The sequence below is a fragment of the Hemitrygon akajei genome, chromosome 4, assembly GCF_048418815.1.
Source record: "Hemitrygon akajei chromosome 4, sHemAka1.3, whole genome shotgun sequence".
Classification (NCBI taxonomy): domain Eukaryota; kingdom Metazoa; phylum Chordata; class Chondrichthyes; order Myliobatiformes; family Dasyatidae; genus Hemitrygon; species Hemitrygon akajei.
The window spans coordinates 51,196,869-51,224,769 of NC_133127.1; the positions used below are offsets into that span (position 1 = coordinate 51,196,869).

At 42.0% G+C, this 27,901-nt stretch overlaps 2 protein-coding genes across 4 annotated transcripts in view; both read right to left on the reverse strand.

The window, feature by feature from the left end:
- Positions 1-9,786, reverse strand: part of hpse (heparanase) — a 36,718-nt gene extending 26,932 nt beyond the window's left edge. Inside the window, exons 1-2 of one of the 2 annotated variants that reach the window (XM_073042579.1) lie at positions 8,978-9,786; positions 6,610-6,755 (exon numbers count right to left, since the gene is read on the reverse strand). In XM_073042579.1, the coding sequence (XP_072898680.1) occupies positions 6,610-6,755; positions 8,978-9,186 (355 nt within the window). In that variant the 5' untranslated portion in view covers positions 9,187-9,786. The remainder of the gene's footprint in view (positions 1-6,609; positions 6,756-8,977) is intronic. The other variant, XM_073042578.1, reaches the window with a different exon arrangement.
- A 6,891-nt stretch (positions 9,787-16,677) lies between these two features.
- The window catches only part of helq (helicase, POLQ like), a 61,738-nt gene continuing 50,514 nt past the window's right edge, over positions 16,678-27,901 (reverse strand). For both annotated transcript variants that reach the window (XM_073042581.1, XM_073042580.1), the window contains 2 exons: positions 24,358-24,492; positions 16,678-17,087 (listed from right to left, as the gene is read on the reverse strand). In XM_073042581.1, the coding sequence (XP_072898682.1) occupies positions 17,001-17,087; positions 24,358-24,492 (222 nt within the window). In that variant the 3' untranslated portion in view covers positions 16,678-17,000. The remainder of the gene's footprint in view (positions 17,088-24,357; positions 24,493-27,901) is intronic.

Consider the following 27,901-nt stretch of genomic DNA (forward strand, 5'->3'; position numbering starts at 1 on the left):
GGAATATTCAAACATATCAAGGGTAGTGTTAAATGGAAGTGGCACACCCAAGTTGTACAAAGCCCACCCAGTTCCTCAAACCATCTGTGACAAAGTAGCCAGTGAAGCCTGGAGGCTGAAGGAATCCTTTCCAAGGTTGAACGGAGACCATTGGCAATGCCAGAGGTCCCACTAGCCAAGAGAAATGGGTCTGTCAGGATCTGTAGCAATTTTAAGGTTACCATCAACCCAGTACTGAAAGTAGATACCCTCTGCCCAGGATAGTGGACCTCATTTATGCAGGGAAGCACTTCAGCAAAGTGGGCTTAGCTATCGTTTACCTACAGATGGAGATGGAAGATGAGTCCAAGTGTTTCTCACCATAAACACTCATGAAGTGCTTTATCATTATAATTGTCTTATTTTTAGAGTAGCATCTGCACTTGCACTCTAGCAGAAAGCTATGGACCAGGTGCTGCAAGCCTGCCCAGGCACTGTTACTTGGATGACATCATTGTTACCAGTAAGGATGACATGGAACATCTCCAAAATCTTAAGACCCTGTTAAATAGATTAGAAGATTATGGGCTCAAAACCCAACAAGTGTAAATTATTTGAACCAAGCATTACTTGCTATGGTCACACCATTGACACACAAGATTTACGTGGGTGCACCAAGAAAATTCAAGCAAAGGTGGATGCCCCAAGGTCGAAGGACATGTCACAGTTGGGGTCCTTTTTAGGATTTGTCAATTACAATAATAGGCTCTTGCCAAACCTGATTACTGTGCTTCAACACCTTGAACTCATTACAACAGATTGGGAAGAAATTGCAATGGATAAATCAGTTTGAGGTGGCTTTCAAAAGGTAAAGGAAATGGTGATGTCAGACACTGTACTGATACATTCTGATCCCTATTGTCCAATGAAGTTTGCCTTTGATGCTTCTCCTAATGGTACAGGTGCAGTCATGTCACATGTTATGAGTGATGGAAGTGAACAGCCCATAGCCTTTCCATCACGTTCCCTTTCGTTGCAGAGAAAAATTATGTACAGATTGACAGAGAGTCCTTGAGTTTGTTACAGGGTGTAAAACTTTTCAACCAGTACTCGTATTGGAGACAGTTTACATTCATGATTGATCATCATCCACTAACTGCAGCAGCAGGAATGCAGAGATGGGCCCTGTATCTTGGAGGTCACAATTACAAGATCGAATTCAAAAGGACATCCAATCATGGAAATGCTGATGGATGTCCTGTTTACCCTTGGAAAATTGAAATAGCTGAAACATTTACAAAGGAGGTCACTTATCTTGACGTATTCTCCCTAATGTAAATCAAGTTCCTTCATTTTACATCCCAAAGAAAATCAGAAAGTACCCCAATCTGGCTGAAATGATCAATGATTATTTTCACACAAAAATGGCTGAAATGTGCAGCAGCAATTCCAGTTCTCCCATTTTTGCTCTTGACGGGGGTTGCCTCGTGTGGGGATTGAGAGTTGTACCATCCAAGCTGAGAGTAAAGTGTTGGGGGAGCTACCTGCTGGTCATCTAGGCATGTTCAAAATGAAAGTGCTGGCTCAAAGCTTTGTCTGGTGCCCAGGGATGGATCAGCAAATTGAGCAGCTTGCCATGCACCGTTCGGGATGCCAACACATCCAGAAGAAATGTGTCCAGAGTTGTCAGAACAACTTCCTACAGTCCCAGAGTCAACTGGTTTTAGATCCCTTGGTTCTTCCAGGGCCTCTGATTAGGGAAGACTCTGAATGAAATTGTGAGTATGCAGTCATCCACAACTAGCTTTAGTAAGTCTGTGATAACTGAGGTCTATTCATTCAGATCTTCTGATGAGTCCCTGAACATGGCTCATTCCACCAGCTCAAAAAACTTTTGAGTTTAACATCTCGGCACTCCACCTTTCTCCTTAAGTACTCGGGATTGCATGGCCAGAGTCAGCTTTAACTACATTTACAAGTTTTCAGATGACACCACCACAATGAGATGAAACTCAAAAACTGAGTCAAAATACAAGAAGGAAATAGATTGGTTACATGTTGTCATGGCAGCAAATTTCCCTGTAATATCAGCCAAGCAAAACTGCTGATCATTGACTTTAGGAAGTGGGACTATACCTTTGTTTACATCAATGATAGTGAGCTGGAGATGGCTGAGAGCATCAAGCTCTAGATGCAAACATCATGGTACAACGTTTGTAGACACCGTTGCCAAGAAAGCACACCAATGTGTCTTCTTCTTCAGGAAGCTAAGGAAATTTGGCATACTCCCATTGACCCTCACCGATTTTTATTGATGTATCTTAGAAAGCATCCAATCTGGACTCATCATAGCTTGGTATGGCAACTACTCTGCCTGAGACTGCAAGGAAATGCAGAAAGTTGTGGACACAGCTCAGCACACCATGAAAAGCAGCCTCCCCTCTACTGAATCTCTCTACACTTCTCACTGCCTCTGTAAAGCAAAACATAATATATATATATATATATATATCTCCTCTCACCCCAGACATTCTCTTTTCCCTCTTCCCATCAGACAGAAGAATGAAGCTTGAAAGCACGTACAACCAGGCTTTAGGAAAGCTTCTATCCCACTGATATAAGAGTGATGAATGGACCTTTTGTATGATAAGATGGACTCTTGACCTCACAATCTACTTTGTTCTGGCCTTGCACCTTCTTGACTACCTGCACTGCACTTTCTTTGTAACTACAACATGATATGCTGCATTTTGTTGTTGTTCTTCCCTGTATTACCTCAATGCATTGATACGATAAAATGACCTGTATAGCACAAAGTATTTCCACTGTACCTCAGTACATACTGTATGACAATAATAAGCCAATTACCAACTTTTGGAAAGGTAACAACACACACACTTCTCAATGCTTCATTACAGTAGTCAAGAAGTGAACCCAAAGGTGAGGGTGTCACCAACAGAGCACAACTGCCATTTGAACCTTTTGTGCAATTTCCCACAAGTTCTGCATGCATTTACATACTGTATATCCAAGTGTTATTTAGTGCTATTTTTGTCCTTGCTTCCTCCACTCTCCATCTTGCCTACAGGATAATATGGAGTGAGGACAGAACAAACAGATTTTATTTTAAAACTTAAATGACAGGCACTATTTTCAGACAACCACTATTCATACATAAAAGCAATTATTTCAAGTATGTAGAGCACAGACACTCCATACAAATTACACAGAAGTCTTTATGAGCATGGATATTACAGCAACTAATGATTTTGACTTCTCAACTATAACTGTTCAGCCAACAATGGCAAGCAGATCTTAGTGGCTGAATGTCCTGTAATTTTAACTAGTGTATGCGACTTATTTAAATCATGACTTGCAGGTAATGAGACTTTGGGGACAATGCAGTAATATCAAATTAGGCACTACTCATGTTTTACAAATAATTGTCAATATTCATGCCTCAGAGTAAACTGGCAGAATCTAAGAGCAATTGCATTACACCGTTGGCTGCCATGAAGTATCTGTCTACAAAAAGGTTCAGAGGTTCAACTTATTGTTAAAGTATGCATGTACAGTACAACTCTGATAACCATGAAATACAGAAAGACCGTGGCCTCCTACCTTTCTGCTAAGGTATGTCATTTTGATTCTCCCCTTGACTTGAAACTTTCTCTTATTCTACATTGTCCTTGGCTGCTGGCATTACTGGCAATGCCCAGTATTTAGCATCCACCACTAAATACCCTAGAGAAGATAGTGGCAAGCCAGCTGGACTGGCATCTAGAGTTATGAACCAATGAAGTTAATGTGGAATTAACAAGCTGAAAGCAATTAAAATTTTCAGTAAACACAGTTTTCAGATTTCTATCTGAATTAGAGGAGCCATGAAAATTCCTTGGCAAGTAGAATTAAAAACAATCCCTATGCATTCTATATACATGTCAAGAGCTAGGAACTAGAGAGCGAGAAGGACCACTCAGGGACAAAGGGGAGGGGACATGTGCTTGGAGGCAGAGGATGTGGATGAGATCATAAGTGAGTACTTTACATCAGAGTTTACCAAGGAGAATGATATGGAGGATAGGGAGATCAGTATAGAGCATGCTAACTTGCTAGGGCATTTCAAGATAAATTAGGCATTAGCTTTAAGAATATGAAGATGTACAAGTCCCCACAACCTGACGGGACATATCCAGGATATTGAAAGGTCAGAGGTAAAATTACTGGGGCCTTGACCAATAGCTTCATGACTTATTCAGTCACAGGTGAGGTCCTGGAGGACTGGGGAATAGCTAATGTAGTTCCATTGTTCAAGAAGGGAAACAGGGATAATCCTGGGAACTATAGACCAGTAGGTCTCACATCAGTGGTAGGGAAATTACTGGAGAAAATTCCTAGAGATAAGATCTAGAAGTGACAGGAAATCCATGACCCAATTAGGGATAGTCAGCATGACTTTTGTGTATGGTATCCATTGTGAAGGACCCCCACCAGTCAAAACATGCTCTCTTCTCGCTGCTGCCATTAGGAAGGTGGTACAGGAGCCTTAGGAGGACACACACCACCAGGTTCAGGAACAGTTATTACCCCTCAACCATCAGACTCTTGAATTAGAGGGGATAACCTCACTCAACTTCACTTTTCCATCACTAAACTATTCCCAGAACCTATGGACTCACTTTCAAGGTCTCTTCATCTCATGTTCTCAATATTTAATGCTTATTTATTTTTTTTTCTTCTTGTATTTTCACATTGGTTGTTTGCCCTGTTGGATGGTCTTCCATTGATTTTATTGTGTTTCTTGTTTTTACTGTGAATGCCGCAAGAAAATGAATCTCAGGGTTGTATATGGCGATATATATGTACTTTGATACTAAATTTACTTTGAACTTTGAGATGTCATGCTTACCTTTATTTGTCAAGGAACTGAGTTCAAGAGTCGGAAATTTACATTGTAGCTTTATAAAACTCTAGTTAGGCCACATCTGGGGTACTGCATTCATTTCTGGTCACCCTATTAGTTCAAAGTACATTAAGGCTTTTGAAACAGTGTAGTAGCAGTTTACTAGGATGCCACCTGGATTAGTGGGCATGTGCTTTAAGGAGAGGTTGGACAAATTTGGAGGGTGGAGATTGAGGGGAGATCCAATAGAACTTTACAAGATTATGAGAGGCACAGATAGAGTAGAAAGCCCATACTTTTTACCCCAGGGTTGAAATGGCTAATAACAGAGAGAATGCATTTAAGGTATTTCTCTTCTTCTTCTTCTTGGGCCCTTAGCTTCCGGTAGAGCATAGATCATTGATGACCTCCCATCTCCACCGTCCGCTGTTCTGAGCCAGTTTCTCGAGGGTGGACTGGGAGTGTCCCCATCGTCTAATTTTAGCCTTGATGTCTCTCCTCCATGCGTTCAATGGATATTCCTTTTTCCTCATTGCTTGGAGATTCCATTTTAATGCCTGCCTAGTGATGTTGTTGGCTGGCTTCCTCAAGCTGTGGCCAATCCACCTCCATTTCCATTTGTGAATTTGTATCTCTATGGATTTCTGGTTGGTGTTGTCCCACAGTGTCTGGTTGGCGAGGCAAAGGAGATGTGTGGGTAAAGTTTTTTTTTGATACAGAGAGTAGTGCTTGCCTATGTGCTGCCTGGGGTGGTGGTGGAAGGAAACAAAATAGGGGTATTCAAGAGGATCTTAGAAGTCCCTGTGAATGTACGGGAAACAGAAGAGTATGGACATTTTGCAGGAATAAAGAAATAGTTTAGTAGGGCATCTAATTACTAATTTAATTGGTTTAGTACTATATTGTGGGATGAAGGGCATGTTCCTGTGCTTAGCTCTTCTATATTCTTTCTTCTAAATGCAGTGGAGACCTAACCAATTTTTGGACCAATCATAGATGGAGAATCTATTCAGTGACATTTAAAGCTTGCAAAAGAGTAAAAATTAAATCTAATAGTACTGTTTGGTAGGGAGTGATGATGATCCAAGTTGAAGGAATTGTAATATTTTTCCAAATCTGCATTATGTGATTTGGAGATGTTCTCATTCACATTGTAAGCACTTCCTTTAAGGTTAAAGATGAAAATTTGAGAGGTGCCATCAAACACGACTCGCTGAGTTGCTGCAATGCTGAAGGTTGGTTTGATAATACCCTCTGATGTTTGTGTTCCTACTAAGGGTCTTTATGACATTTTGCCCCAATTATAATCAGGCCTGTTGACTGACTGATCGAACTGCAATATAGTTCTTCCAAATAAATTGAATTTTAAAAACGGTGGAAGCTGGAAACCTGAAATAAAAACAGAAAATACTGGAAATACTCAGCAGGCCAGGCAAAAACTATAGAAAGAAAAAAAGAGTTAATTTTTCAGAACGATGACCTTTCTTCAGAACCTGTCTTTGACCTAGATGATAATTCTTTTTCGTTCTTTCCACAAATGTTGCCTGACCTCCTGGGTGTTTTCAGCAATTTCTGTTTTTATTACATTTATTTTACAATGACAATCTTAATTTCAAAGCTGAATGACAATTTCAAAGCTGGATCTTCTAGTAATAGCATTACCCATCTTAATAATGCTACAATCTAAAATAACATTGACTTGGTTCGTAGATCAAGCTGGAGTTTACCTTGTGATTTTGGTGACTTCCAGCTACGTTCATATGGTGAAAGTTGAGGGTCATTAGGTTCAAACAAAACAAAATCAGCTCCAGTTCCGCCAAACCTCAGATATCCAGGTGACAGGGCTCTTGTTAAAGTGATTAGCTTCTCTGATCTAGGTACAGGAAGAGACTGCATTACAAAGTATATAATAGGCAGTTTAACTTTCCAAAGTGAGAGCAGGTCCACCCCTATACTGCATCAACATACCAAACAGAATATTCGTTCCCATCAAGCATTGGTTACATACACTCAGTGGTCAATTTATTAGGTACACCTGTGTACCTGCTTGTTAATGCAAATATCAGCCAATCATGTGGTAGCAAATCGATGCATAAAAGCAGAGTCAGTTGATGTTCAGACTAAACATCAGAATGGGGAAGAAATGTGATCTAAGTGACTTTGGAATGATTGTTGGTGCCAGACAGGGTGGTTTGAGTATCTTAGAAACTGCTGATCTCCTGGGATTTTCAAGCACAATAGGCTCTAGAGTTTTTACAGAGAATGATGCAAAAAACAGAAAACATCCAGTGAGCAGCAATTCTATGGGCAAAATCGCCTTGTTAATGAGCGAGGTCAGAGGAGAATGGCCAGACTGGTTCAAGCAGACAGGACGGCAACAGTAACTCAAATAACCATACATTATAACAGTGATGTGGAGAAGTGCAAATCTAAATGCTCAACAGAGAGTGGTATGTACTGCCAACGAAGGTGGTAGAGGCGGATACGATAGGGTCTTTTAGGGGAATCTTTGGTAGGTACATAGAGCTTAGAAAAGTAGAGGATTATGTGGTATGGAATTCTTTGCAATTTCTAGAATAAGTTACATGTTCAGCACAACTACATGGGCTAAAGGGCCTGTAATGAGCTGTAGATTTCTATGTTCCAAGTCAAACCTTGGAATGGATGGGCTACAGCAGCAGAAGACCATAAGTATACACTCAGTGGCCATTTGATTAGGTACAGGAGGTACCTAATAGAGGGGCCACTATGTGTATCCTGATTAGTTGTTTAAAGGGGCTACAAGAATAGAAGTTGATTAAGAATCAACAGACAAAACAATTTCCTTTTATGCAAATGACTCAGTTTCCTGGGATATGGCCGATTTTAGTAATCAATATGCATGCAAATTAATGTACAGAGAGAATTTGAATTTTATTTGACATACTATACTATTTGATAAATAACTACCAAATAGTGATTGACACAAATCTCAATTATTATGATATTAATCACGTATTCCAATTGTTCAACAGTGTTTCAGTCCAAATTATTTATGGGTGTATGGGTAGTCCACGTGTGAACAAGGAAATGGTCTGCCTATTGTCAAACCAGAGCGCCTCACGAGCCACGACGAAAAAAGAAAGCAGACTTTGTCTTAAGATTGAGGTTTAAATGTTGATCAGCGGAATTTCCCAAATCATTTCTCTAGAAATGCCATAGGATCTTTTACTTCTGCTCGAGAGATGATTGGCAATTTGGTTATTTTTTCATTTCAACTTTAGTGACGCAACATTCCCTTAGTACGGTTAGTGAAGAAGGCAATGGAATAATAAAGTGCAAAATAAATATAATAGTACTACTTTAACAGACTATTGATCTGTTGTTCGTACCCTGGATAAAGGGGCGAAAAGGCTTTCTCGGATAGATAGGTCATTCCAGATAAAAAAGCAAAATTGCACTTTATATGTATAAAGCGAATCTAGGAGAAAATATAGCTGCATGCATAGCTCTCTATCAATAAATACATTATCGCATAGAAAGGGGTAATACACCAACACTTCGCAGCGTTAACATCTTCGCCTTTTGTTTCCTCCGCAGAAGCCGGACTATTCGCCCCGAGGCTGCATTTTCAAAGTGTACCCGTTTCCCCACAGTGTTGAAAGAGAGCCCACCTACCCCCACACCCATCACTCCGACACAATACGAAATGCTACAAGAGAAAAAGGAATATGGAAAGTAAAGAACATCGAGCGACGGGACAGAGGGAGGAGAGAAAGAGAGAGAACAAAGACTGGATGTTTATATAAACTACACAGTGGCAGTTTCCGGGGTTCTTGTACAAATCGATCCAGACCCGGAGTGTTGTACAGATCCCTCAGTGAGTAGTCTGTGAAAGAGTACAGAATCGGGTTTGTACAGAAGCCTCAGCGAGTACCGTCCCGGTAGGTGTACAGACCCCTCAAGTGAGTACAGTCGGAGGAGGGGGGTGGGGGCTACAGACCCCTCAGTGTGTATCGTCTCGGGGTGTGACCAGACCCTTCAAAAAGACAGTCCCGAGGGTTTGTACAAACTAGTCTGGTGCTGGAGTACCACCTCCGTTCACCAACTACTTACTGTAATAAATCCAGGGCATGTTGCTGTAGAAGAGAGGCGTCCAGGGCTACGGACAGGAACCGAGGGCTGACGGTGCGCAGGTGGCGAGCGAGGTCAGCGTCGACTTGCACCGATTTGGCCCGCACCCTGGGACCCGACGCAAAAGCGCGGAACCCATTCACTAGGACGCAGCTGTGCAGCCAAAGGTACAGCAGTGGCAGGGAGCTCATTGTCCAGTTCCAGACCCGCGACCAAATCCCAACCTGGGGTTGGAAAGCAGACAGATCGGCGGAAAACGTACTCCCCCTTGCACCAGCTCTCCTTGTCTCTATTTTCTACTGCTTTCGCTGTCCTGTCATGCCTCGGTCCCACCCTGCCTGTTTTTTGTTCTACCTCCCCTTTCTCGCCTTTGGGTGCCTTCTGTCGCTCAAAGCCTCTTTAAATCGTGAAATATCCAATCATATTTCAATTTGTATAGCGAAGAGGAAGCACGGCGCCGCTTTCAAATACTTTTTCAAAGTTTTTATTGAGAACTTCAGACAAACAGATTGAGACAGTGCTGGTGGACTCCGACTTCTTTGCCATTTCCCAATCCTCTCTCAGGTTTGTTGTCACCTGATTATTTGGCAAAAAGCCAGCAGTAAAACCAACTCTCTGTGCCCTAGTAAGTGACTCATTGAGAATTTAACAACAGTCCCAAGCAAGTTACCATCTCAATCCAGCGAACCTATTTTTAAAGCACCAGGTTTATTATCACTGACTATGCCGTGAAATTTGCTGTTTTGTGGCAGTAGTAGTCTAAAAAATGCGATGTTACACATAAATATATAAAGCAAAAAAAAAGGAATAGCGAGATCATAGCATACACACAATTTGGAAAGTAAGGGGCAAAGACGGCCAGAATTTTTAAAAAAAATCGGGGGGGGGGGGGGAGAGGAGGATAGCTAGGTGAGAGGTAAAACGTTTAAGAGATGGATAAGGGAGGGCTATGCCAGTGCAGGTCGATGGGAGTAGGCAGTTTAAATGGTTAATATAGCATGAACTAGATGGGCTGAATGGCCTGTTTCTGTGCTGCACTTCAGTATGACTCTATGAGAGCAAACCATGGGAGTAAGGGAAGGAGGGGTGCCAGGGGGAGGTGATAGGCAGGTGAGAAAATGTAAGATGCCAGAGTAGGGAGTAGAAGGGAAGGGTAGGTAATTTTTTTTACTGGAAGTAGAAATCAATGTTCATGCCATCAATTTGAAGGCCACCCGGAAAGAGTGTGAGGTATTGCTCCTCCGCCCTGTGATTAGCCTCATTGTGGGCCAAGAGGAGGCCAGGGATTGACAAGTCGGAACAGATGTAGGAATCAAAATTAAAATGGTTGGCTTCTGTGGAAATTCCACTTTTGGTGAATAGAGTGGAGATGCTGGATAAAGCAGTCTCCCAATTTATGACATGTCTGACCAGTGTTGATGAGGCCACTTCGGGCGCACCAGGTAAAATAGATGACCTCAATAGATTTGCAGGTGAAGTGTTGCCTCATCAGGAAGGGCTGTTTGACAATAGACAATAGGTGCAGGAATAGGCCATTCGGCCCTTCTAGCCAGCACCGCCATTCACTGTGATCATGGCTGATCATACACAATCAGTACCCCGTTCCTGCCCTCTCCCCAGATCCCTTGACCCCACTATCTATAAGAGCTCTATCTAATTCTCTCTTGAATGCATCCAGAGAATTGGCCTCCACTGCCTTCTGGTGCAGAGCATTCCACATATCCACCACTCTCTGGGTGAAAAAGTTTTTCCGCATCTCTGTTCTAAATGGCTTACCCCTTATTCTTAAACTGTGGCCTCTAGTTCTGGACTCACCCATCAGCGGGAACATGCTTCCTGCCTCCAGCGTGTCCAATCCCTTAATAATCTTATATGTTTCAATCAGATCCCCTCTCATCCTTCTAAATTCCAGTGTATACAAGCCCAGTCGCTCCAATCTTTCAACATATGACAGTCCTGCCATTCCAGGAATTAACCTTGTGAACCTATGCTGCACTCCCTCAATAGCAAGAATGTCCTTCCTCAAATTTGGAGACCAAAACTGCACACAATACTCCAGGTGGGGTCTCACCAGGGCCCTGTACAGCTGCAGAAGGACCTCTTTACTCCTATACTCAATTCCTCTTGTTATAAAGGCCAGCATGCAATTAGCTTTCTTCACTGCCTGCTGTACCTGCATGCTTGCTTTCATTGACTGATGTACAAGAACACCTAGATCTTGTTGTACTTCCCCTTTTCCTAACTTGACTCCATTTAGATAGTAATCTGCCTTCCTGTTCTTGCCACCAAAGTGGATAACCTCACATTTATCCACATTAAACTGCATCTGCCATACATTTGCCCACTCACCCAAACTGTCCAAGTCACCCTGCATTCTTATAACATCCTTCTGACATTTCACACTGCCACCCAACTTTGTGTCATCAGCAAATTTGTTAATGTTACTTTTAATCCCTTCATCTAAATCATTAATGTATATTGTAAACAGCTGCAGTCCCAGCACCGAACCTTGCGGTACCCCACTGGTCACAGCCTGCCATTCCGAAAGGGACCCGTTAATCGCTACTCTGTTTCCTGTCAGCCAGCCAATTTTCAATCCATGTCAGTACTCTGCCCCTAATACCATGTGCCCTAATTTTGCCCACTAATCTCCTATGTGGGACTTTATCAAAAGCTTTCTGGAAGTCCAGGCACACTACATCCACTGGCTCTCCCTTGTCCATTTTCATAGTTACATCCTCAAAAAACTCCAGAAGATTAGTCAAGCATGATTTTCCCTTCATAAATCCATGCTGACTTGGACTGATCCTTCCACTGCTATCCAAATGTGTCGTAATTTCCTCTTTTATAATTGACTCCAGCATCTTTCCCACCACTGACATCAGGCTAACCGGTCTATAATTCCCTGTTTTCTCTCTCCCTCCTTTCTTGAAAAGTGGGACAACATTAGCCACCCTCCAATCAGCAGGAACTGTTCCTGAATCTAAAGAACATTGGAAAATGATTACCAATGCATCCACGATTTCTAGAGCCACCTCTTTAGGTACCCTGGGCTGCAGACCATCAGGTCCCGGGGACTTATCAGCCTTCAGACTCAACAGTCTATCCAACACCGTTTCTTGCCTAATATAAATTTCCTTCAGCTCATCCTTTACCCTAGTTCCTTTGGCCACTATTACATCTGGGAGATTGTTTGTGTCTTCCCTAGTGAAGACAGATCCAAAGTACCTGTTCAACTCGTCTGCCATTTCCTCGTTCCCCATAATAAATTCACCCATTTCTGTCTTCAATGGCCCAATTTTGGTCTTAACTATTTTTTTGCCATTCACATACCTAAAGAAGCTTTTACTATCCTCCTTTATATTCTTGGCTAGTTTACCTTCGTACCTCATTTTTTCTTGGTGTATTGCCTTTTTTGTTATCTTCTGTTGCTCTTTAAAAGCTTCCCAGCTTTAAAAGCTTTGGGGCCCTGAATGGTGGTGAGGGACGAAGTGAATAGGGACATGTAGCACTTTGGCTGCTTACAGGGGTAAGTGCAGGAGGGAGATTAGTGGGGAGGGATGACTGGACAAGGGAATTACAGAGATCCCTGTGGAAAACAGAGTGTGTGGGGGGGAATGGGTATAAAGATGCATTTGGTGATAGGATCCCTTTGGAGATGGGGGAAGTTGCAGAGGTGAATGTGCTGAATGCAGTGGCTTACGGGGTAGTAGGTTAGGACAGGAAATGTTAAGGCAGCAGGAAGGAAATGGAGGAGTTGCAAGTGAGGGCAGCATCAAAGGTGGAAGTGAACCACTGGTCTTTGAAGGAGGAGGATATCTCTGATGTCCTGGCAAGGAAAGTCTCATCCTGGGAACAGATGCGGCAGAGATAAAGAAACAGAAAAAAGGGAATAGCAAATTTTACACAGAATGGTCAGAGGTATAGTTGGTAGGTTTATAAAAGACATCAGTAGACAGTTTGTCTCCTGAGATGGACACAGAGTGACTGAGAAAGGGGAGCGAGGTGTCAGAAATGGACCAAGTGAATTTAAGGGCACAGTGGTAGAAGCTGGAGGCAAAGCTGATGAAATTGACAAGCTCAGTATGGGTGTGCAAAGCAGCTCCAATGCAGTCATTGTAAGGAAGGAAGGAAGATTGGGAAGCATTACCAGAAGGGGCTTGAGCAGGGACTGTTCAACGTAGCCAATGAAAAGGCAAGCGTAGCTGGGGCCCATGATTACCCGTTCAGTCTGGAGAAAGTGGGAGGAGCTGAAGGAGAAATTATTGAGAGTGAGGACCAGTTCTGCCAGATGGAGGAGGGGAATGGGCTGGTTCTTTTGTTGAGAAAGGAGTGGAAAGCTTTAAAGCCTTCTTGTTGGGGGATACAAGTGTATAGTGTTATGATCCCAGCCCCCTCCTTCTTGAGAATCGCAAGATCGCTATTAGGGACCCAGGAAATAAGAGAGAATCCTCAGCCAGACAAAGCAACGGATTTGGCCATTGTTTCTTGGAGACACCTTTGTGGATTGCGATCCTATGCTACGTGCCAGCTCTCAGGGCAACGTGAACTGGGCTACGTGCACACCCTCGGGGAAATGTGGGCTGGGGATTGCATCACCCCACCCTGATTGACAACTACAACCCTGCAAGTCAAGATAAAAGAGGGGCTGCAGGGGGCAGTCCCCTAGCGACGCACCAGAAGGAGACACCATCGCTCATCGCTCCCGTGATAACGGAAAGCTATTTGGAAGCCACGTGTGGTCCGTTTCCCCTGGCCTGGGGAACGGGTGGCTGATAACACCGAAAAGGACTTCGAACTAACAACGGGGAACCCACGTTCCCGATTCAAGGGTTTGCATCCTAAAAGACTGGCAAGTTTCTTTTCTCACCAAAATCTCTCTCTCTCTCCAACAAGTGAAACCCAGCGGTCCCCAAAAGGCTAAAAGCCTGCATGAACTTGAAAGACTTTTATATTTCCATCGGACAATATTTTTACCCCTAGACAAAACGATAGAACTACTTCTTATTGATGATTATTACTATACCCGCGCTTTAGATTGAGTATTGACGACGTATATTATCTGAATGTTTGTATTAACCTTACTTTTGTGCCCCTTTATAAATAAAAACGTTTAAAAATAGTACCATCAGACTTCAACGGACCTCTCTATATTTGCTGGTAAGTGACCCAGTTACGGGGTTTGTAACCATAGGGACTGGACATCTTTAGTGAAAATGATGTGGTCGAGGCCAGGGTACTGAAAGTTGTTGAGTTGATGTGAGGTAAGGCTTGAGGAAGAGTGAGGAGGGCCGAGTTGAGCCGGTTGTTGTCTAGTCGGCAATTAGAGATGAAAAAATCCAGTGCAGGCAGAGAACAAAAGTGGGGTCCAAGAAGAGGAGGAGGATTGGAGACAGAAGGGGTCATTGGTATGGGGTGGGGAATTCTGCCCAAAAAAGTGGGCTTGGAGACAGAGGCGACAGAAGAATGAGATCAGCATTGTGGCGGGCATTGAGTGGGCGAAAGGCCCTTGCTGAGGACAGAATGTTCCTCCTCAGAGGGGAGGGTCAGAAAGAATGGAGAAGACGTGCTGGAGGCAGGGATTAAAGCTGGGATCAGAGGTGGGGAGGAGAGTTGGTGATGTCAGAGAAGAGGGCAGGGCTGGGGTGTTCAGGGAAGGTAGGGTGGGAGATGGAGTCTCTGAGAATCCAAAAGGTGACAATGGAGCCTGAGAGACTCAGGGTAGGAGTGTGGTGATGGGGAAAGAGGAGCCCAGGGGCCCAGCAGCAACATGGAGGTGCTGCCTCCTGAGGCCCAGGCTGGAGCTGCAGCTAGAGGTCGCAGAATTCGCAGTCTGGAGCCAGAGTTGGCGGTGGTGGAATCTGCGATCTGGAGACGGATGATCTTCTGATCCTTCCTGATGTGAGGAAGGCAAAGAACTGGCAGTTGAAGGTGTGGATCCAGCAAAGGACTAAATGTCAGAGAAGTCTATGGCAGATGGAAAAGAGAGGGGCCCAGAGCTGTGGCAGAGACTGAAACAGGGCTCATGGGTATCTTGCATTGCAGAGATGGTGGGCACGCAAAATTCGGAGGGAGAAGCAGCAAGCAAAGCAGTCAATCAAAAACAAGTACCTGGGATCCTCAGTGGGTTTAAACCAGGAGGCCTGAAAACAGAGCTGAAAGACATGTAGAACAAGACAGCGGCAAAGACAAGTTTTCACGAAGGATATGTGACTGTGGTAGCAAGTCTGGGAGAGTATATTATTGAAGAGTCAGAGGGCAGTAGAGATCATGAAGGGGGAGAAGTGAGAGAGGATTTCACTGAACACTTGAAGAGAAGATTTAAACTTCTTCAGGGTAGGCATCCCTTGAAGAGTTAGTGTTCATGGACTGTTCAGAAATCTGACGGTGAAGGGGAAGAAGCCGTTCCTAAAACCGTAACTAATGGAAAGAAAAAATCAGATGCATTTTCCTATGCTTCAGTGGCAAATACTGTAAACAAATCAAGAAAACAGCACCAATGGATTTCATTCTGAAAGCAACAGGCAGAATTAGATTATGGAGGCCAAGAAAAACTGTTCAGAATGACTTCACAATGCATCTTCTCTGAGTTGGGTAAAGGCATTTTCCCAGGGTGTTTAGAACTGGGAAATGGGCTATAAAACAGTTTACTTCGGCGGGATCACCTTGCATCATTAAACTGCAGAGCTTAATTAGGGGTTTTCTAGTTCAAAATGAATAAATATTCTGACATTCCAACAATCAAAAGCTGAAGTTACTAAATGGTTAAAGCAAAATGAAATTACTTAAAAACTTATAGCAAATCTCCTTTGATGTTGATTAAACTGAGTAGTTGGATATTATCTTTATCCTGGAGAGTATTTAGGCCATTGAATTATTCATAATCATGTTACAACAGTAGAGCCCATTTGGCCCATTGAGTCCATGCCAGCTCTCAAAATAATCCCATCAATCCACTCCTTGACTCATCTACATGTATTTACTATACCCGTCCGTCATTTTCCTACCACCATCTTTACTCACAATGTTACAGTTGGCAATAGTCTTACGTTACCCACATCCATAATTATGGTAATAAATTCAAAACAATTATCCTACAGTATTGTAGGAGTTGCACTTGTCAGTTTGAAGCCTACCTACGAGTGTGGAGTTAATTTTACTTGTGTAGAAATGGTAGGTAGGAAGTTTATGAAGGGTGAGATGCATTGGATGAGTTAGCAGTTTTATGAAGTGGTGAGATTGGGAACATGGAGAGGGCTGCATGTGGAAATATTGGGAGAAGTGGGAAAGCAAGGACTAAACAGTGAAATATTACAAAATGCACATGGCATGGGCAACAAGTATTAGGGAAAGTAGTGAATGGTTGTCTACCACAGGAGAATCAAATTGGTTTACTTTTTTCAATGGACAAAACTACCAAAATAATGGTAATTAATCTATTTTCATAATTTCATTTTTGCTCTTTAACCTTTTTTTTTGAAGGGTGGGTCATATTTATATATTGATTAAAAAATAATCAATTAACCTTGCACTATCTTATGTGCATGTAAAAATACATCATCCACCCTGGAAGCACTAGGTCAGTGGCCAAATGTCAGAATCATCCACTTCAAAAACACACATGCATTTTCTCCCTCGGAATCCCACTCCCCAGAACCACTCAAAAACATATAAGCAATAGAAGTTTCTAATATTTTATTGTACTTGCTTTATGTACTTTTATTAAAAAGGTATGAACACGGAAGTTTGAATAATGGCACAATTTTGAAGTTACTCCATCCTTTCTACATGAACAACTATTGACATTATAGTTTAGACAGAGGCAGTTTTTGAATACTTGGACAACTTTTCTACTGAGTTTAAAAATGTAACAAAATAACCTAAAATCCCACTTAGTTCAACAATGTGTTGCAGTTACAAGTATGTACAATACAGACCATATCTTTGTTCATTAGCAATTGTGAAGAACAATAGTTGCAGATTGGCAAGTTGATGGCAAAATCCATTATGTACATCCATGTAAGTCAATGGGTAGTCTCATTAGCTCTTCTACTTCTTCTAGTAAAGCTTCTGCTTTTTCATTTAGCAGCATCTATAAATGGAGAAGAAATCAGTGTAAAGCTGGAAACGTGAGTCAGTCAGCATTATATAAAGAGAAAGGTCAGACATTGATGTGCAATCAATGACTAGCTCGGTAGTCTATATTCTCACATCATACAGTGTGAAAATTATAACATTTTGGAATTCTTGCACAATCAAACAAGATAATTTCCTGATGTAGCAATAAAATACTTCTCCTTTAATTAAATGCAACTCGAAATACCATGTTTACAGTTCAGAAAACAGATGTACATTATGCTTTTGGGATAGAAATTAATCGAGGGTGGAGTAGAGTGCAACATTGTTTGGGAGTGAACCATATTTAACAACAAGTGTAAGGATGTTAGATATCATTTCTCCAATTTTTTTATTATTCATTTATGGATGCAGGCATTGGTGGCAAGATCAGGATTTACAGATTCATTTGTGATTTATTCAGCATGGACACAGACCCACTGGCCCAACTTACCCATACCAACAAGATTCCTATCCATGCCAATCCATCTCAGCCCATATCCCTCTAAACCTAGGGGCCTCCAACTTGGGGGTCCATGGATCCTTTGTTTAATGGTATTGGTCCATGGCATAAAAAAAGTTGGGCCCCCCTGATGAACCTTTCCTATTCATGCATCTGCCCAACTATCTTATAAAACATTGTAATTGTATAGCATTCTGCCACTTCGTCTGGAGGCTAGAGAAATTTGGCACATCTGTGTCAACACTTATCAATTTTAGCTATGCACCATCAAAAACATCCTATCTGTATGCATTATGGCTTGGTATGTTAACAGCTCTGCACGTGACCACAAAAACGGCAGAGAATTATGCTGTGCTTAACCTCACAGTTGTAAGTATAAAATGAGTAGAGCAGGGGGTTTAAGCACACAGCCTTGTGGTACACCTGTGTTGAGGAAGATTATAAGACCATAAGATACAAGAGCAGGAATACGCCATTTGGCCCAACATGTCTACTCTGCCATTTCATCATGGCTGATCCAATTTTCCTCTCAACCCTAATCTCCTGCCTTCTCCCCATATTCCATCATGCCCTGACCAATCAAGAATCCATTAACATCTGCCTTAATTATAGAAAGAATTCCACAGTTCACCACTCTCAGGCTAAAGAAATTCCTCCTCATCTGTTCTGCAAGGACACAATTCTATTCTGAGGCTGTGTCCTCTAGTCCTAGACTCTTCTACCATAGGAAACATCCTCTCCACATCCACTCTATCAAGGCCTTTCACCATTCGAAAGGTTTCAATGAAGTTGCCCCTCATTCTTCTGAATTGTAATGAATACAGCCCCAGAGCCATCAGACACACTTTAGATGACAAGTTATTCAATCCTGGAATCATTTTTCTGAACCTCCTTTAAACCCTCTCCACTTTCAGCACAGACTCAACCTGCAAATTAACCTTTAGGAAATCCTGCACAAGGACTCCCAACTCTCTCTGCCTCTCAGTTTTTTTTATTGTCTCCCCATTTAGAAAATAGTTTACCCTTTCTGGCACTCTGGTTCCCATCCTCCTGTAACTCTAGTTTAAACCCCACCCATGCAGCATTAACAGACCTTCCCACCAGGATATTAGTCCTTCTCCAGTTCAGGTGCAAACCATCCTTTTTGTACAGGTCCCATCTTCCCTGGAAGACAGCCCAATGATCCAAAAATCTTATGCCTTCCCTCCTAATCAACTCCTTAGCAATGTATTAAACTCTGTAACCTTTCTATTTCTGGCCTCACTAGCATGTGGCATGGGTAGCAATCCTGAGATCACAAACCTGAAGGTCCTGCCCTTCAACTTAGCACATAACTCCCTATGATCCTACCCTGGTCATTGGTATCTACGTGAACCACAACTTCTGTCTGTTCACCCTCCCACTTAAGAATGCTGAGGACTCTATTTGAGATATTCAGATCCTGGCACCTGGAAGGAAACACATCTGGGAATCTTGTTCTCGCCCACAGAACATCCTGTTCGTTCGCCTAACTAACAAATCCCCCCCATCACCACAGCGTGCCTCTTCTTCCCCCCTTCCTGTCTGAGTCACAGAGGCAGACTATGACACAGTGCCAGAGACCTGACCACTGTGACTTTCCTCTGTGAAGTCACTCCTCCCAACAGTATCCAAAGTGGCGTACATGTTCTTGAGGGGGATGGCCACAGGGGTACCCTGCGCTGGCTCCTTTAAGTCCTTTCCCCTTCCTGATTATCACCCCGTTTCCTGTGTCCTACACCTTTAGCCTCTTCAGCCTACCACCCCTTCATCCAGTTTCAGCTCCAACTCCTGAGTGTGGATTGTTAAAAGCTGCAGCTGGATACACTTCTCGTAGTTGTAGTGGTCAGGGACACCGGAGGTCTCCCTGCCTTCCTACAGCCCGCAGGAGGAGCATTGCAGTATTCTGCCTGTCAACTCTACCTAGCTGAGCAGATATAAATTAGAGCAAGAAAAAACTTGAGCTTTTCTTTCCTTTGCTTTCTCTGAGTGAAGCCTCTTTTCACGGAAGCCTCGAAGAGATAAAGCCTTAAGAACACCACTCTATATCCACTCAGACGATGGCTAATGTGACGATGGGTGTGTGCTTGCCCGTCTGCCTCCCTTAACTTGCTCTTACTAATTAATCCCAAACGCCAGTTGGCCACTGGTCAAAGCTTTGTGGAGAAGATGTTGTCAATCTGAACTGACCTATCTGTGGTGTAGCAACAAAAACCTTGCTCTCATGTCAGCAAGACCAAGGAATTGATTGCGCACTTCAGGAAGGACATGTTGTGAAAACACACAACAGTCCTCTTTGAGGGGTCAGTGATAGAACGGGCAAGAAGTTTCAAGTTCCAAGAAATCAGAGGATCTATCCTGGGTCCAACAATTTGATGCATTCTTGACAAAGGTACACTAACAGCAATACTTCATTAGGAGTTTGAGGAGATTTGGTATGTCACCAAAGATTCTAGCAAATTCCTACAGATGCATCTTGGAGGGCATTCTGACTGGCTGCATCACCTCCTGTTATGCCTTGCACTCTACTGCTGCCACAAAACAACATATTTCATGATATATAATAGCGATAATAAACTTCATTCTAATTCTGTACGAACACTGTGCAAGACAAGTGTTTTACTGTATCTTGGTACTTGTTATAATAATTAAGCAATACCTCCTCTAGTTGTTAATTCCATGCACCCATTACCCAGGTTTTAGACTCCCTTATTCTGGTAAAATGATGATCCATCTACCCTATGCCTCTCATAATTTAAAAAACCTCTAATACATTAGCTGTCAGCTTCTTTCAGTTCAGGGTAACAAGTGCAAATGTTTTTTTAATATGTAACTCAAGCTCTTTAGTTAACACAGCAATCTTATGAGTCATTTCCCAACATCAATAGCTTAATCACAGAACTTCATATGATACTCTGGTCCAGCTTGACCACAACTTGTACAATTGCAACATGATTTCCCAACTCCTGTACTCAATGTCTCAGCCAACAAAGGCAAGAATACCACACACATTTCTTCATCGCTGTCAACCTGTGTCACCACTATCAGGGAATTATGTCCTTGCAGTCCAAGGTCTCTCTGATCAACAATATTCCCCAGGGCCATGTCATACACTGTATGCTCAAAGGCCAATTTAACAGAGAATGTATACAGTATACAACCTGAAATTTGTACTCTTCACAGACATCCATGAAACAAGCAACCCTATACAGAGATTGATAGAAACATCAAGGCCCCAAAGCCCCCCCCCCCCTTCCTTGTTTTAGCCTGGTTTAATATCTAATGTTGATCTCTTAGCACTTTTCTAATTTAAATTCCATCAGCTATTACTTTGCCCACTTCCCATTTCATTCAGATCCATTTGGAACCTTAAACAATGCTTTTCTGTCTATTGTACTAACCACTTTGGTGTCATCTGCAAACTACCTACATTCTTATGCAAGTCAATGTTACGTAAGATAAACAATAAAGAAACCAGCATTGATCCTGCAGCACACCATTGGTCACAGATTTCCAATCTGAAAAGCAAGCCACACTACCACCCTCTACCTCTTACCAAGCTAAGTTTGTATCCAATTTGCTCTCTTACCCAGAATTCCATGTGTTCTAACCTTCTGAACTAGCCTACAACATGGGATCTTGTCAAAATCCATGCAGACAATGTCTACCACCCATTTCATTCAATCCTCTTGGTCAACTCCTTAAAAAAACAAAAAAAAAATTGTGTGACACGATCTCCAATAAGCATTTCCTGCTGTCCATCTTCATTCGGTCATTGCCTTCCCAATGCAAATAAATCCTATCACCTCAAATCCCAACTGGTAACCATTGATGCAAGTCTCACTGGCCTGTAGTTGTCTGACTTGTTCTTGCAGCCCTCCTTAAATAAGGGTCCAACATTAGCTTCCATGCTAATTACTGGCTAATGACGTAACTAAAATCACTGCTAAGGCCCCAACAATTCTTTCCTTGCTTCCAATTGGGCCTAGGGTACAGCTGACTGTCTTGGATATATATCCACATCAAGATTGCAAACACCTCCTATTCTGTAATGTCAATATGCATCAGGCCATTAGTATCACTGGCTTCCATGTCCTTCTTCACTTCTCCATGACTGCACACATATATTCAGTGGCCACGTTATTATGTATATTAATATCTAATCAGCCAATTGTGCAGCAGCAACTCAAAAGTCAAGAGGTTCAGCTGTTGCTCAGACTAAACACCAAAAGGAGGAAGAGATGTGATCTACGTGACTCTGACCATGAAATGATTGTTGGTACCAGATGGGGTGGTTGGAGTCTCACAGAACTGGTGATCTTCTGGAATTTTCCTGCACAACAGTTAAAGAATGCTGTGAGAAACAAAAAAAAACATCCAGTGCACAGCAGCCCTATGAGCAAAAATGCCTTGTTATTGTAGGAGGTCAGAGTAGAATTTCCAGACTGGTTCAAGTTGACAGGAAGGTGAAAGTAACTCAAATAACAACATGTTTCAACAGGGGTGTGCAGGAGAGCATGTCTGAATACATAAAACGTCAAACCTTGAAGTAGATGGGCTACAGCAGCAGAAGACTACAAGCATACACTTAAGTGGCCACTTTATTAGGTATTTCGTACCTGCTTGTACATTTGCATTAATGACCAGGTGCACCAGTATACCTAATAAAGTAGCAACTGAGTGTAGATTACCATATTGATAATTTCCCCTTAGTTATTCTTTTGTTCTTAATGTACACAATTTACAGAATCTTTTAGTTTATTTTCCCCTTTACCTTATGTACCACCACATGTTGGCATGTGGCCAAGTGGTTAAGTCGTTCGTCTAGTGATCTGAAGGTCGCTAGTTCGAGCCTTGGCTGAGGCTGCGTGTGTGTCCTTGAGCAAGGCACTTAACCACAAATTGCTCTGCGATGACACCAGTGCCAAGCTGTATGGGTCCTAATGCCCTCCCCAAGAAACAACATCGGTGGCGTGGAGAGGGGAGACTTGCAGCGTGGGCAACTGCCAGTCTTCCATACAACCTTGACCATGCTTGCGCCTTGGAAACTTTCCAAGGTGCAAATCCACGGTCTACTGAGACTAACGGAGGCCTACATATATCTACCAACAAATCTCATGGACCCTCTTTGCCCTAATTTCGTTAAGTATATTACTACATCCCCTATACTCAAGGGACTCACCTGATCCAAACCTGACATATGCCACCTATTTTTCAATGACCAGAACTTCAATATCTTCTGCCAGTTAGGGTCCTCTAATCCTACTAGCATTGTCCTTCACTCTAATACAGGAGTTCTCAATCTTTTTTTATGCCATGGACCCTTACCATTAACTGAGATGTCCGTAGACCTCAGATTGGGAACCCTGCTCTAATAAGATACTAGCCCTGAGCTTTTCTAATCTCATTTAAAATCCCTCAACTTGCCATTTTTGCACATTTCTAATTTCCCCAGAATTAGATTTGTTAACTGCCTTCTTGAGCCATTTTAGTTTTTCTGGTGAAGGGATTGCCACCCTGCTGTTTGGTGAGGAGTTACAAGATTTAGATCAATAACATTGATGGAACAGTTAAAAAAAAGCAGAAAACTAGTGGGTAATTTTTTTTTTAGTATGTATAGCAATGCAAAATTTTCTTGGGCGTCTTTCCTGATAGTTTAGTCTTTGTTTAATTACTGATTTAAATCAACCATATTTTATCTTCTGGTTGCTGTGGTTTGATCTGAAGTCATGTCATTGAATTGTAACTCCAGACTTGATAGGAATCCAGTAACAACCATTTTACCACACTTTTCATGCTCATTTTATGAATATTTTATTCTGGTAGGATTTCATGAACAATATACACCTGCAACCAAAAGCCCAAGATCATCTTGATTCAGTTGCTCCAGTTTTGCAGGGATCAAGAAATTGTTGTCTTAACAGACTGTATAAATCAGCAAGTATGTGCAACTACTGGTCATTGTCTTCTCAGAGAATGAGATGAAAGAAATTAAGTTATTTAATCATCCATTTCTGAGATTAAGAAAGAAATGAGAAATAATCATTCCACTTGCAGTGCAGCCCTACATAAACTGAAAACAGACTGGGAATCAATATGAAGATGCAATTGGTGCGTTTGGTTATATAGAGCCTCAGCATATTAGTACGGGAGAACTAGGTACACACATCCGTCAACTGTAAGTCAAAGTTTATTGTCATGCCCAGGTGCAATGAAAACTCATTTGCAGCAGCATCGCAAGATTCTCAAAAAAGATAGTTCCTTTCACAAGTTCAACATGTCATCAGGTGCTTTAAAGGCATGGTAGAAAACTACAACAATATTTAAATCAATGATGCAATGCCAACTCCAAATGTCAAACGTTGTATAATTAGCAGTTTTACTCATGATCGGAACCTATTTGCCAGTCATTACGAAGTTCCTTCAGGGTAACAATGGACTTGGGATTCAGCCAATAATATCCAGTTGAGAAGCAGAAAACATACTCTACTGGCTACATCATCAATGTAGTCCAAACAATAATTTATGCCAGTAATGAAAACAGAAAATGATCAAAACACTCATTAAGTTGGTCAGCAACTTTGGAAAGAAAGAACTATTAATATTTCAGGTCCAAGAGTATAACAAAAGGTCTTCAACACGAAACATAAACTGCTTCTCTTTTCACAGATGCTGTCTGACCTGCTGAGCATTTCCAGCATTTTCTATCTCATTTCAGGCTTCTAGCATTGCAGTTAAAAAAAAAAATCTAGTAAATGTTGCTTACCTTAGCAGAAGAAACTATTTGATTAGCTTGACGTCTGGACATATGTTCAACTGATTTGACCAGTGTTTCAGGGCTTACATTAGCCAGATAAGATAAAGACTTATAACCAGCGTTGTATAACTGTCGAGCTCGAGCCTGCAGACCAAAGCAGTATATGACAGTCAGAAATGTTCTTAACGGGATATCAAACTTAAAGGAGATACAAATTAGTAACTAAAGGAAATGTTAAAAAATTATAAAAGATTGTAAAAGTTAAATCAGTACTGTACAAGTCATTGTTTTGAGCACAGTTCAATTGAAATTTTATGTAACTATCAGAGTTCATGGGAATGTTTTGATCTGAAGTGCTATTTTGTTCTTGGTTTCATTTTAACTCAACCCTCCATTACATTAAAACTCTGATAAACTAGCATCATTGAGACTTTGGCGCTGAACTAATAGATTTTCGGGAATCCTGGATGTTACTCTTATTAATATCCAAAATACACTTTTATTCCACTTTTGTTTTGCATTTTACACACTGGTATAATTTTAAGAGAATTCAGTGAGATTAATGGGAACAGGAAATATACAAACACCCTGAACCCTGGATTTGTTAGGAGGTAACACTAAAATAGGTAGTGCTGCTGACAGTGAAGACGATAATCAAGACTTAGAGAGATTTTTATCAACTGGGTAGTAAGTGAGCCAAGGAATGGCAAATGGAGTTTAATTCGGATAACAGCAAATTGTTGCACTATGGGAAGACAAATTAGGTTAAGACTTCTACGGTGAATTATAGGGCCCTGGGGAGTGTTATAAAACAGAGGAAAGTACATGGTTTGCTGAACGTGATGTAACAAGTATACAGGATAGTGAAAAAGGCTTTTGGCACAATGGTCTTCATCAACCAAAACATTAGGTAGAGAAGAAGAGAAAATCTGCAGATGCTAGAAATTCAAACAACACACACAAAATGCCAGAGGAAGTCAGCAAGCCAGGCAGCATCTATGGAAAAGAGTATAGTTGATGTTTCAGGCCCGAAATGTTGACCATACTCTTTTCCATAGATCCTGCCTGGCCTGTTGAGTTCCTCCAGCATTTTGTGTGTTGATTAGGTATGGAAGTTGGGTTGTTATATTGCAGTTGTGTAAGACATTAGCGCAGCTGCATTTGAAATGTGTGTTCAATTTTGTTCACCCTGCTATAGGAAAGATGTCATTAAGCTAGTAAGAGTGCAGAAAAGATTTACAAGGATACTGCCAAGACCGGTGGACTGACTTATGGAGAGATTCAGTAGGTTAGGACTTACTATGTTGGAGTGTTAGAAAACGAGGGATGATCTTTTAGAGGTGTACGAAATTATGAAGAGCAGACATAGGTTCAATGCTCTTGTCTTTTTCTAGGGGTTAGTGAATCAAGAACTAGTGGGCATGGGTTTAAGTTGAGGGGTCACAGATTTAAAAGCAACCTGAGGGACAACAGAGAGTGTGATACTTGAACTGCTATTAGGGGATGAAACAAGGCAGGTGACAGAAGAAACACTTTGCATCTAGTGATTGTAACGCTATTAGTTTCAAATATGGGAAAAGATAGGTCTGGTTTGCAGGTTAAGATTCTAAATTTGAGAAAAACCAATTTTGAAGGCATCAGAAAGGATCTGTCAAGTATGGATTGGGATAGACTGTTTTCTGGCAAAGGTGTACTTGGTAAATGGGAGGACTTCAAAAGTGAACTTTTGAGAGTACAAAGCTTGTATGTGCCTATCAGAGTAAAAGGTAAAGATACCAGGTTGAGGGAACCTTGGTTTTCAAGGGATATTGAAGCCCTGGTTAAGGAAAAAGAGGGAGGTGCATAACAGGTAGGAACAAATGAGGTACTTATGGAGTATAAGGAATGCAAGAGAACACTTAAGAAATCAGCAGGGCTAAAAGAAGGCCTGAGGTTGCCCTAGCAGATCAGGTGAAGGAGAATCCTAAGGGATTCCACTGATATGTTAAAAGGATTTCAAGGGACAATATTGGTCTTCTGGAAAATCAGAATAGTAATCCGTTTATGGAGCCAAAGAGATGGAGAGATCTTAAAGAGATTTTTTCTGCATCTGTATTTACTCAGGAGACACAGAGTCTACAGAAGTGAGGCAAAGCGGCATCGACTTCATGGACCCTTTACAGATTACAGATGAGGAGGTGTTTGCTGTCTTGAAGCAAATTAGGGGGATAAATCCCCAGGTCCTGACAAGGTGTTCCCTCGGACCATGTGGGAGGTGTGCAAATATTCCCAGGGCTCTAACAGAGACACTTAAATCATCTTTGGTGACAGATGTGGTAACAGCGGTTTGGACGATATCAAATGCTATTCTGCTGTTTTAGGAAGGCTCCAAATATAATCCAGGAAATTATAGGCCAATGAGCCTGACATCAGTAGTGGGAAAGTCACTGGAAGGAATTGTAAGGGACTGGATATATGGATGGACATGGACCGATTAGGGATAGTCAGCATGGCTTTGCGTGTGGTAGGTCATGTCTAACCAATTTCAGAGTTTTTCAAGTAAGTTGTGCTGGTTGTGAACGACAGGTTCACAACCAGCGAAAGGCTTGCTTCTATTGACATCAATCGATCTGTGGTAGAGAGAATGATCAGCTTTAAGTTCCTCGGCATAAACATCACCGAGGATCTCATGCGGTCTGTACATACCAGCTGTGTGGTGAAAAAGGCACAACAGCGCCTCTTTCACCCCAGACGGCTGAAGAAGTTTGGTGTGGGCAGTCTCAGTCCCTTGGCATTCAATATAAGGTAGTAAACTGGATTGGACATTGGCTGTGTGGGAGAAGCCAGAGTGACAGTAGATGGTTGCTCTCTGACTTGAGGCCTGTGATTGGTGCAGTGCCACAGGGATCAGGGGTGGGTCCATTGTTGTTTGTCATCTTAATCACATATCATCCAGATCATTGGTAAACTGGATCAGCAAGTTAAGGCTAACACCAAGATTGTGGGTGTAATGGACAGCAAGGAAGACAATCAGAACTTGCAGTGGAATCTGGACCAGCTGGAAAAATGGCAGATGGAATTTAATACAGACAAATGTGAGGTGTTGCACTAATGTAGGACCAACCAGGGCAGGTCTTGTAGTGAACGGTAGGGCACTGAGGAGTGAATAAAGGATTGTTCTACATCAGATGTGTGGAGAGGGGGTGCTTGCTACATGAGCAACGACTTGTTCTTCATATTGTTCTGCCCAGGCCCGCGCATTGAGACAGCCAGGACGCAATATCCATGGTCGACTCTGACTGACCGAGTCCTCAGACTCAGATTAATTTAGATAGGATAAATTGAAACAGGCTTTTACCACTGACGTTGTTGGGTGGGACAACAACTAGAAGTCATAGGTTAAAGGTGTTAAGTTTAAGGGGAACATGAGGGGGAACTTCTTCATCGTGAAAGTGCAGAACAAGCTGACAGCGTAAGCTCGATTTCAATGTTTAAGTTTGGATAGGTACATGGATGGGAGGGGTATGGAGGGCTATGGTCCTGCTACAGGTCAATAGGAGTAGGTAGTTTAAGT